At 44.1% G+C, this 12,107-nt stretch overlaps 1 protein-coding gene across 1 annotated transcript in view; it reads right to left on the bottom strand.

Moving 5' to 3' along the window:
* Positions 1–440: 440 nt before the first annotated feature.
* Positions 441–12,107, bottom strand: part of LOC144140894 (uncharacterized) — a 54,059-nt gene continuing 42,392 nt past the window's right edge. The window contains exons 28-35 of the mRNA XM_077672386.1: positions 11,648–11,784; positions 9,397–9,561; positions 7,888–7,989; positions 6,962–7,043; positions 4,222–4,277; positions 2,964–3,051; positions 2,012–2,051; positions 441–848 (exon numbers count right to left, since the gene is read on the bottom strand). Coding sequence (XP_077528512.1) covers positions 747–848; positions 2,012–2,051; positions 2,964–3,051; positions 4,222–4,277; positions 6,962–7,043; positions 7,888–7,989; positions 9,397–9,561; positions 11,648–11,784 — 772 coding nt within the window. The 3' untranslated portion in view covers positions 441–746. The remainder of the gene's footprint in view (positions 849–2,011; positions 2,052–2,963; positions 3,052–4,221; positions 4,278–6,961; positions 7,044–7,887; positions 7,990–9,396; positions 9,562–11,647; positions 11,785–12,107) is intronic.

Here is a 12,107-nt window from a genome sequence, read left to right on the forward strand (position 1 = left end):
CAGTATATAGCGCCTAGAATCAAGAGAAAATTGGCTTAAAATTGTCAGCATAAGGACTGGCTGTCATACGAACCAAACCTGTCACCAAAAGTATCGAAACATGATATAATGTAATACGCTCTGCAGAAAACGAAACAACAACAACAACAACAAAAAAACGCGAGAAAATACCAGAATTTCTTGTCGCGCAGGACGCTCAGGTCTTTGTATCCGTACAAATGTTGCATTTGGACCTGTTTCGTACAACTCTTGTCAGTCAAATTCGTTTCGAAGTTATTGGCACCAGGAGGAACAATCGGTGAAACTTCACCCATTGAAGAACACCAGTGCGGTAACTTTCCTGCAAAGAGCCCCACTTGTGCATGCTCTTCCTACATTTCCTCCTTTTATCGAGGGAGGCAACTGTGGAAAGTTTATATTTACAAAGAAGTACGAACAACTTAACAACTCAAAATCACTTTATTGGCACTGAAGCGAAAGTTTTGATACCGTAAACCAAATCGGAAATGCAAGTAGTGACACACCCAGATGATTTCGTGCTTGAAGTCACAGTCAACTCGTATCGCTTCATTCGGCGCTTATCCTTCTTCACTTTTCGAGTAGCATCGGACAACTGAGGATGGCTTCTTCTATCTCGCGAGGCGACTACGCATAACGGCACGGGATGGTGGCAAACTTCTCGACAGCCCCTTTAAATGTACATTTGAATAACACGTGACGTAAAAAAAATAAGAACTCAAATTCATTTATAAAGACGTGTGATCTCTGCCTCGGTGAAGTGACGCAGGGTCTGAAGCTTTGTACGGGCCGTCGTATCCACGGAGCTCGCGCTGAGGCCGCCGTTCGCACTGTTCAAAGGGGAGAAGAAAGGTAGACATAAGTGACGCATAATGATGATGCGCTAACCATTTGTTCTTCGGAGAAAGGCAACGTGCATTGTTTAGCGGCTAGTGTTGGATTAAACATGTGATTTTAAGGCGAAAAAAAAATTACGATCATTACACCTGCTGTCAAAGCGCGCTTTTCCCAGTCGAAAAAGACAAGAAAAATGTCTGTGGTTTGTCGTATTTTCACGTGTCGTACTGTCGTCTTGTCGTGCTCTTGTCGTGTGGTGATTCTAGTGTTCTGTCGTGTGTAGAACTCCTGTCCTAATTTTGATGTTCATTCGTGCCGAATTCCTGTCTTGTCATGATCCTGATGTTCCATCAGTAGTTGCACATGGTTTGAATGTTACTGCCCATTGTAAAAAGTAGCGTGAATGGCAGTTCTATTGTGACTACAGGAATGTTTGTCGTTGAAAAAATTGACTTTGTCGTTGCGACAGAAATGTGTGTCGTAAGAACAGATGGTTTGTCCTAACAACACGACTTCTGTTGTCACAACGAAGTTTTTTGTCATGCGACATGAATTCTTGTTAGGTTTTCGCGCTATTCCTGTTGTGATTTTAGACTGGGTTACAATATCAGCTGCAGGTTGCCCACCCACCAGACATTGTAACGTCGGTGTGTTTCACGTAAAACGCAGGCGATTGTTAAACAGCTGTGGTGCGAAGGTAAACATTTCCTCCATCACAGAAAAGCACGGAGGGGTAAGGGAATCTTAGCGGGTGCACCACCGTATCGAGGCCTTCAAGTTACTCACTCGGCGTCATCGATCGGTCAGTGGAATCGCACTCTAACACAATGTAACAGAAATAATTTGCGCCGAAAAAGCACCTCAAAGCGTGAATCAAATAGCTGACACCGAACTCGGCGTGTAAAATTTGTAGCTGCCTGTGATTTTTCATTTCTAACTCTATAAATATAGATGTAGCAGCGGCAGCAGTAGTTAAAATATAAATAGGCACTTCTGCATCTTGCAGTTGCTGACCGCTGTTGTTTGGCCAATACGTATTTACGGTCACTTAATTTATTTGTTACAAAAACATGAATGCGGCTTTTACTGGAACCGCTTGTTACTCAAACTACTCACGGAGGTTAAACCGGAGAAGAGGACGAAGAACTCAACTTACGTCTTTGCTGAAGCTCGGGCCTTGGACCTTTTTCCTCAACCTGGCAGGGAATAAGAGTTTACCTCAGGTAAACAAACTTGACTTAAAATGAATACACGTAGTTTAGTATCACTACCACACCACCATTATAAAGAAGAATTAGACATGATTAGGGACAGCTGTCTTGTTTGAAGCTAGGAAATGATTAATGAAACAATCCGAGATACATACATAGGTGAAAAAATTATCTCTGGGGAAATTGAGCTAAGACGTCGTTTATATTGTCATGCTTTCTATTAAAAACCGAAGTAGATGGCTATTTGGTGTAGAATATCTGTAGAGACGACAGCATTGCAGCCCCAGCAGCTATGCATAAGACATAGCTTGAACTATATTAGAAACAGTATTATCAAGAGCAGTTGAACTAGATGAAACAATTATTTTTGAGATAAATGGAAACAGGGTATACTGGTGGCAATACCTTTTAAACATTCGTACAATTATGTATCAAAGTTTGGGCGTTGGTTTTAATTCACTACGAAATAATTAAGCAGAAGTAATGGATCTAGAGAATAAGGAGAAATGCCACGCTAGAACGTCTAGGAAAGAAATGCGAACAACACTGGTAGAATGTTCTATAGTCGTGACTATCAAGTCGTGTGAGCATACACACACGCACACGCACATACACACGCACACGTACGTGCATGAATTCGTACATACAGACGTACGCACATACGTACGCACATACATACATACATACATGCATGCATACATTCATACATGCATACATGCACACATGCATACATGCATGCATACATACATACATATACAGCTCGCTCTAACGCTAACGAAGTAATAGATAATCACGATATTTGTTACTTTTTACGACGATCTCCCATTACCAATTTAAATATGAAATAGTGTCCTGGTTCGCATTCTTGAGCACGTAAGACATAAAATAACTAATCACCTGGAAATTATGCTGGCAGAGACCACGAAGCAGAGGAGCAACAGCGAGGCCAGGACCACGCCCACGACGACGATGTTCAGCTTTGCCGCTGCAGAAGGGGGGGGGGGGGGGGCGGAGGCGAGCAAGCACGCTTAGCAAGGCAAGGAATCAGCATAAAGGGAGTGCATACACTGCCTCTATGCACATTGTTAAGACACTAATACTACGAGGCATTGGGTCAAATAATGCAGAAAAAATTTGATATAGGAACGCGAAAAATTCCTACACAGCATTGATTGATTGATTGTGGGGTTTAACGCGCCGACGCAACGCAGGCGATGAGGCGCGCCGTAGTGGAGGGCTCCGGATTAATTTCGACCACCTGGGGATCTTTAACGTGCGCCGAAATCTCGTACACACGGGCGTTTTTGCTTTTCGCCTCCATCAGAAAAGCGGCCGCCGCGGCCGGGAATCGAACCCGCGACCTCGTGCTCAGCAGCGCAACGCCTTAGCCACTGAGCCACCGCGGCGGGTGCAGGATCTCTTCGTTTTGAAGAACTTTTTTTGCCCGGTTACCTATATTTGCAAAAATACATGTGTTAAATTTGCCCATTAGGTATTTTTGTGCAGATGTATAGCATAGACAGTGGGGGATTTTCCGCAATTTTTTCGTGTCTCGATTTATGCGTTGTGTCAGTTGAACATATTATTATTACTATTTTATTTTTTTGTTTTCTGTTCGTAGTATCACCGTGGAATATTTGTTTCTCTCCATACACTTATAACGAATTCACGTGTTAACGTGAACTGTTGTCATTTCAATGTGTTCATGAGTTATATCTCAACTAGCTTAGTGATGTCTTGTACTTGCTGTACTAGTCTTTGTTCATTACTGTATCTTATTTTGGATTGCTATGATCCGTACCTAAGGGTCTCTATCGTCTGTAAGTAATGATGTAGCCAATTCCTTTTCCTTTGCCGATGCTGCGGTCAAGCTGTTTCTCGTTTTAGTCTACTCAAGCTAGCCAAGATTTTTCTCCTGTTGTCCTCTGCTTTCTAAGTGGAAATAAAGTAATTATATTATTAATTTCGCCCATTATAAATTTTTCTCCTAATGCAGGGAATTACCCGGTTGTGTCTGTAGTGTACTCAGGAAAGAATGCCAACGCATTCAAAAGTATCTCCTAAAAGCGGATAGTTGGAAAGAGCTTGCAACTTGAAATAAAAGCTTGATTTATTTTGAACGTGGAAAAGTCTGCGGAAAGCCAAAAATACTTACTTTGAAGAGGCTTGTTCTCACGCGTACAAAGTGGGCCCGTTAACTTAGGTGGGCACCTAAAAATAGAAAAATAGATAGGATTTATACACAGCTGTGCCACCACTTTGAAATAAAAAAAATACACAGATTATCACCTTAGGGCGGCACAACCGACCTCATGATGATACAAGCAACAGCGACAACTATTGGTGAGTGGTTATGTGATCGTGGTGGTTTGCCAACTTCCAGGGAGAGCTGATAATTAGATACGTTCTGAAGTTATATCTTTGAAACAATTTTTATTTCGTCCAGATTGAAACTACAAAACAAATACAGAGGGTGGGCAGTATCCATGTGCGCATACATGGGTGACTGCTTTGATAGATTTTCCTTTTATCATGCTATAAACGTATTGGCGTTGCGATTCCTATTCAATACCATGCGTGGATACGTGTCGCGCAATTGGTTTGGAAGGAGAAACGTTTTTAGTGTTGCTGTTTGCAGTAGCTGCAAAGTTTACACTCCAGGATAAATTTTTCTGCCACTTAGGCGGCCTTAAAACCGACTGCACATATGTAGTACAAACTACCCAGTATAACTTATGTGAAGATTCGTGGTATTCGAATGGTTGTCATGACCGGCACTCAGGATCAGAGTGACCCGAGTTCGATTACCAAAGCTTCATAACTTGCAAAAACATTTTGTTCTTGACAGGCAGCCGCCACCACGGCTGCCTGAGCTTTTTAGAGGCATGAGCTTTTTAAATAAATGTTACTGCTCTCTCTCTCTCTCTCTCTTGCAAGAGTTGTGATAGGAGCGAAGGACACATGACAATGGACCTACTCGTAAACCCCTGACACCCGTATATCTTACTGAATTGGCTGCAATACATGATGAACTGGTCTCAATACTACCTTTCGTGAGGGCGGGGCCGTATACTCCCGACTATTCACCCGGACTGATTCAACCCAAGCCATACATGACATTCGTCGCGTGGCACAGTCGACATCCTTCTCAGATGCCATTCATCGCTTGGCTAGAAGCCCGGTACTGCAGATACGCATCGAATGGGTCTGGCAATACGGAGGCACACTCAGCTAGCCGCCCGAGTACCGTCATGCGACCACTACCACCTTTCCCCGAAGACGCTTTCGGTCACCTGGAACGACAAAAGGAAAATCTCTGGCGCACCACACGAGCATTACCCCCGTGTGGTTCAAACCTCCCTGGTGACTTCACTCACGGAGAGGAGGTTGCGTCGCGGAGACTACGCGTTGGGGTGGCGCTTACGCCGTCCGTGACTGCCTCCTGGCCATCGCAATACCGCGGCCCATACGAATCCACCTGCCAATTCTGTGCCACTGCCATACGAGACGTGAATGTGCATCACCTGCTGTGGACGTGCCCAGGAATACACCAAGTTCGATTGTGGCACCTTCGTGCAACCGGCCTGCCCTGTCCCTGGCCGCCCTCCTGGCCTACAACGCTTGGTGCATGGACCGTTTCACCGAGAACTCCTGAACTTTACACACGAAAATAACTTGTTTGTGTTTCTGTAAATGAACCCATCTATTGTGCTGGAGGGCAAACTTAAATAAAAAAAAAGAAACAGAAGTACCTTTCATAATAAAGTATTGAGAATTGTGGCTGTTAAAATAAAAGAATTGGTTCAGTTCAGAGGGCTACATCATGTGCGTGAATGCTCCACAACGCACATAAAAACGTCTCGAGCACCTAAAGAACGGCAAATAGGTCATTTAGCCGATCTCTTTTTACGAAACCAAAAAATACCACCACCCCTGAATGGATCCGGGCTGTTTCTGGGCTGAATTTATCCGCGATTCGACATATAGTAATCAATGAATTAGTCATGAATAGAAATATAACCTGAACCGTCGCCTCCTGAGGAGGCGATGCCTGAACCAACAACCTTTATTTATGTTAGTACACGTTATGGACTACCTATTACGATTGGGTGCTTGGTTTAGGTAGTATATTTGTGTACCTGACATTTCATTAATAATTTCTACTATTGCAGCGGCAGGCAAGCAAGCAATTATTATACAGTCGCTAACTGATCTGCGAAGCAAACACGAAATAAAGTAACATTGGCAAAATCGGGCTGTTTGTAAAGATAAACCTTCAGGCCCTGCAGAATTACGAATGCGGAGCTGGTTTGCCTTGTGTGAAGCTCATGATCAGTTTATTTTCTTTATAACCCCGTAACGTACCCGCCTGCTGTGACTGAACTCGTTAATTTTAGCCTGAAGGCCTCCGACGTGCCAGGAAGTTGCAGAATTGTCTATTCTTCAAGTAAAAATGCGGTTTATGAAGCAGATTTGTATGCTTTCGGGCAATGTCAGTATAGGTGGTATTGATTGAAAAGTTTAGCTGTAAATTTCTTCGCTTGGCAACACTGGGGATGGCCACGGGCATGGCCGTAGCGCCACGGGCATGGCGCGGCTTGTGCCACCGGAGCCTCACGCCGAAAAAAAAAAAAAAAAAAACCGGCATGCGCCGTCTGCTCCGTTTCAAACCGATTCTCAACGGTGGTGTCAATAGAGAGGTCAATAATCGCACTCACATTGGAGTCGAGGCATTACTTTGCGTTCGGCGGGGTAGAGCTTGGAATGTGCAACCCATATCATGCGCTTAGCACGGACAAGTACTGCCATGCCGCGGAGCGCGACGTAACCCGTGACTGCACGCTGACATGGTTGCCTGCATGCGTGCCTCACTAGTGGATACAGGCTATACTCACTCGCAGTAAAAGCTTTGGTCACCCTTTCCAAGAACACAGGTGGCTCCAGCAGGGCAGACAGAAGTTTTCAAGTGGCACACACCTGCAGATGTTCGACAGCATGAGCAAGAAGGTACACGCCTATGTAACATGTGTATGGCAAGAAGGATTTAAATTTGGTGTCCCGGAAAGCAAACAAGCCTTTCTCTTCCTTTTGGGGGTCATAAGGTTATGGTTAATTTCGGCCGATACAATGCGGGAGCATTTCTCTGTAGAAATAATTCGGTTTGTTGCAGAGTTGAGTTCATACAGTTGGGTTGAGGAGTGTAGCTTTAGAAGCAACTTTTAAGTGTAGTTTATTGTGTTGGCATATGGTAATAAGAACTGGGGCAACGGCCAGTTCATCGCATGCGGTCCTCTAAATAAACTGAAGACAAATCAGAATGAGAGCTTGGCAATAGCCATGGTTAAAAAATTGGTAGTAATCAAAAGAGGAGGTGTCTTGCAGTCAAAACATATCTGTCACGCATAAAAGCCACGCAAGGATGATCTGGGGGCTCCCTTTTATTTAGCGGTCTGGTTTATGTTTCGGGAAGTAAGGAGAATATGAGTTCATAAGAAATTATCAATGTTGTGATCAAAGAACCTTTATACCTGTGTCCTTGGCATAATGTTCGATTTTCAAAAAAATTCTAACCGCAGGTAGCTAACGTTCATTGTTGGAATGAAGTGGGATTTCTCGTGGCATAATCCGAAGGTCGTAAATTCTGGACCTTCCAGTACCAGTGGCACCCGAAGTATAGCGGCACCAGTACCAATGATAAGACCCCTGAACACAGCCATTTTAACTGAACTTCGGATTGTGCGAACTGTATGCGCTGTTGTCGGGGTATTATGCGCACTTTCATACATACCTGTTCAACATATCTGTTAAAGACGCCACTTACTTTTGCATTCGCCGTCCTCAAACTTGTACTGCGGTTTGCAGACGCATGATTCTTGGACGCAGCTCATGTTCTCGTTTTTGCACGTCTGATGGCAGGGAAGCGCTGAAAGTACGAAGCCCAAACGAATTGAATGCGGATTTTTTTCCCCATTTGGTTTCTGCTTGATGCTAGCCAGAGCGGGGTGTGAGCATGGCAGAGCTTCGCAGATAGTCCTCATCGCTTCGATCTACCAGTACATCTGCCTAGAATCGCACCTCTTGTGCGTAAGCCAAGTGGTTCTATAATTGACGAACTCAAGGTAAAGCTACAGATAAGGACTCAATCTACAAACACAGGAGATTTCTGGCGTCTGATTCACACTCCTTATTTGTCCCCTGCTGCTCGCCCACTCTGAGTTGGTCTTACAGCTGCCAGTTTCAAAAGCAATATGGATATTTACCACTTCGTCCAGTCACTTCCAACGATGCCTATCCAATCCCTTTCTCAAACGTATATGTTCTCAAACTTATATGTTGCTGTAACGGCTGTTACCCATTTTAATTCTAAGATATTGTACAATAGGCGTTCACAGTCATGATTTACATGTAGTACTGCTGCGATTGGCGCCACTACAAGCATTAGTGCGCTCCTTCCGCCTTCGTTCCCTGCTACTGGCCTTAAAGGATAGTAGGTGAAGCTTTCTAATTCGACCATGAATGTCCAATATTTTATGGGACCCTGCAGCGTGCCTCGTACAACGCGTTCTCTCTTGTCTGGAAGCACTGCGACAACTGTAGCTTCCCCGATCCGAACAGAACTTTGTGGTTGTTCGCCGCAGCAGCAGGCGCCCTGTGAGCCTATGCTTTGCTTTTGTTTCAGTTCCTTTCACATGCCTATAGATTGCCTTTCTTGCTGGAACTGAGGGGTGGCCAGCAAATAGTGGCCCTACTGCTCCTGTGAAGTGTCATGAGAACATGAAGAAAGATATTACTACGAAGAACGCTGAAGAACAAAGAAATATGTTTGGGTTAGCTTTTTAAACTACCTGATGTGCGTAGAGCAAAATATTTGAGTCAGACTTTTTGCGGCCACTTAGTGGAAGCTGCTGACATCCTTGTTCAACGTGCGGTGAACGGGTCACACGGGTTAAAAAAGGCTGAAAAAGAAAAGTTTCAGGCGCAGCAAGATAACCCAGTTTGCTCAAAATGATGCTGTACTGCCGTGAGAGTTATTTTAAAGCAACAACAGCACAATAATGTTTTTCAAGGAAAGCTCCAAATCGCGTTGCAACATTTGTTTTTTCCGCAAAGCGATGCTGAAGCCCACGTATTGAGGCTTGTTTGCACCATTAGGTCGATAAAATGTTTTAACGTTCTATCGAGTTAAGGGGTAAAAAAAATGCACACATAAGTGAACTAGCTCCTCGTGTTTTCAACAATCCAATAACGTTTCACGATCATCGTCGAAACAAAAATAGAATTATAGCAACTTCTAGTAACGAAAAAAGACAGGTTCGCCTGACATACGCACCTCTGCAAATTTCGAAAGGTATTCCTTGCACATTCGCTGTGCCGATGGCCGTGGTTTTTTCCTTGTTGCAGAGCATTTCAGTGGTTGAGTTGAATTGACACGTCATGCCCATTTGTTCAGCAAGTTTTTTGGTCTCCTCCTCTTCACACATATTTTTTGCTTTATCTGGAATATTTAAAATTGTAATGAATTATACATCGAACGTTCATCCTCCGTTCGTTTTCGTGCACAACTGCCAGAAGAAAGAAGCACGTAACTGTCAGTAACGGCCGCTTTCCTTCGAGTAATCAAGAATTCTTGCTTTACGATGCCATGTCTATGGCATAGCACTAATTACAACAATAACAACAACCGCTGACAGTGACGTTCAAGTCAGGCAGGAAATTGGTGTATTAAAACAGTTCGCTGATCACATAGCAGTTGTGCATTTCGCAGACTTATATGGTCATTCGCATAGTTAGCAAAACACACACACACACACACAAAAAACAAGGATGCGCGACTGCTTCAAATCACTTACAAATTCTTGTAACCAACATTGCGCTACTACTGCGCCTGCTTTGCCATTCCTCTGGATTTGGAGCCTATCTTCATTTAGTTGCTGATCTGGATTGGTTTCTTTTCTGATTAACTATTTGAGAGATTCCAGCGTGCTTGGTAAACTTGGAGCAGTGGTGGTTTTCATGGTTGCATTTGAGACCCATTTCTAGTGCGGCGGAGCTGATGGCGAGAAGGGCGGTTGGGAGATGGTCTTGAATTAGCGCTGGGCAGCCTTTCATCATCCGGATTGTGATATTGCCTGCGTGTAACAGATGTTGGCGGTCGGGTATATCATTTAATGCCCTGCCAATTCCTAGCGTGACCAACGTGAATTGCGTCGGGGACTGCTTCTTCCTGAATTCCTCGTTGTGGGTGTTGCATAGTAGACGTTTCCTGGTCTCCCAATAGTAGGATCAATATGAGTTCCTTGAAAAAAGTCCTGGATGTAATTATACAAGTTCGAATCGCATTTCGTAGCCTCCACTTCGGGCAGGATTGTATCGTGAGCTATATTATCCTATGCTCCCTGTAGGTGCGCTGCGATGACTTTGAGCGGTGCTAAGCTGGGATCCTTTGTGAGATCATCATATAGGGCCAGGTTGACAGTTTGGGTCAAAAGACCAACGAAATATATGAGGGGTGGTGAGTTGTATCTTCTAGATAGTTCTGAGGTACTCCCCCCACCCCACCCCCCTTAATCGAAGGTTAGAGTGGTGGATCTGAGGTTTGTGGTGGTGATAGGCTTGCCGGGCATTGGTATGAAGATTGTCTGGCCGATTTTCCACTGTTAGGGAAGCGGAATTTCGCCGGTCCAAATGTCAGTCATGTTGCCTCGGAAAAATTCCCGATCGGCGCCACTGAGGTTGTGGAGGCCCGGGATAGTGTTCTGACCATGCAACTGGGTCTTGAAGCCTTTGCAGGTGTTTATGGCCGCGTTTAATTCATCCATGATGGAGGGTGCGCTGTGTATTTGTTTTTGGGGCCCATATAGTCTGCATACTTGTGGGAGGCCATCGGGGGAATGCGTTGTTTTGCGTGTGTATCCTTGTGTTCGTTGATCAGTTGGGCGATTTTCTGACGGCGCACTGTCTTGGAAATTGCGGGATTGAGTAGGTGTCAAAGTCGCTGTCATGTATTTGTCATAATAAGTGTTCCTTGAAGGCTGGTACATAAATCGGCCCATTGCTTCGTTAAGCTTTTGAAGCACATTTTTGGATGTTATTGTTTACTTTCTGGCACAAAAGAGGCATGAGCTATTCGTTTTTTTCCCAAGTCATTTTCTGATTTGTTGGGACTTCTTGTTTCTCTTGAGCGGTCGAACTCGATCTGTTTTGTTTCGATATTTGCTTTTACCTCGCCTCTCTTCGCCCCCCTCCCCCACCCTGTTTTTATCTCGTCGTTTGTTTCATTCCATATGGTAAAAACCGATCCAATGTCTATTCTTATTTAAGAGAACGCAGCTGGTAGTTTCGGTTCTGTAAGTACTTATATTTTCTCTCATGTAAGCATGAGGTTTCCCTTGCCGTGAGTACTGTGGTCATATATGAGTCATGGCAGTAGTTATAGCAGTTTAGAACGGTTTGCCTGTAAATTCTTTGTGGTCAAGCGTTTTCTCGACTGTTTTTTGGCCAGGTGGTGGAATTGATGGACAGCCAGACAAACCGATCGACCGATCGAACGAAGCCAAGGACAATGTGAAACGGGTACTCACACGTGAAGGTGTTGGGCGCAAAGTGAATGCTTGATCCCAGGCTGCAATCATCCTTCGTGCAGTTTTCGAAAACGTTTTTAATTTCCGTTACTGCATCTTCGTTTTCGGCAAAACTATCGAAGCTGACGTCGTTACCGCTGTAAAGAAAAAAAAAACTGTATTGGAGTTCACTGGTACTGAAAATGTCGGCAGCCGTAACGCATTTATACTATTCCTACCATTTCCGCCTGATTCGAATAATTTACTCCCCACTGAAACATTTTCCCACTAAGCCATTTTGAGCCTCAAAAACGAATTAATAAATCAACTCATAAGTGGGAAAAGTGATTTTTTTGCTCGTTTCCAGCCAATTCGGTACTCTCCTATTTCAATTCGAAAAGGTCGGCGAAAAAGTTGTCGGTCACATTGAAAAGTCGGGCACATTTAAAAGCATAATAAAATTGAAGTTACTACCAACACG

The sequence above is a fragment of the Haemaphysalis longicornis genome, unplaced genomic scaffold (assembly GCF_048455015.1).
Source record: "Haemaphysalis longicornis isolate Haplotype H1 unplaced genomic scaffold, Haemaphysalis longicornis Haplotype H1 scaffold_547, whole genome shotgun sequence".
Lineage (NCBI taxonomy): Eukaryota > Metazoa > Arthropoda > Arachnida > Ixodida > Ixodidae > Haemaphysalis > Haemaphysalis longicornis.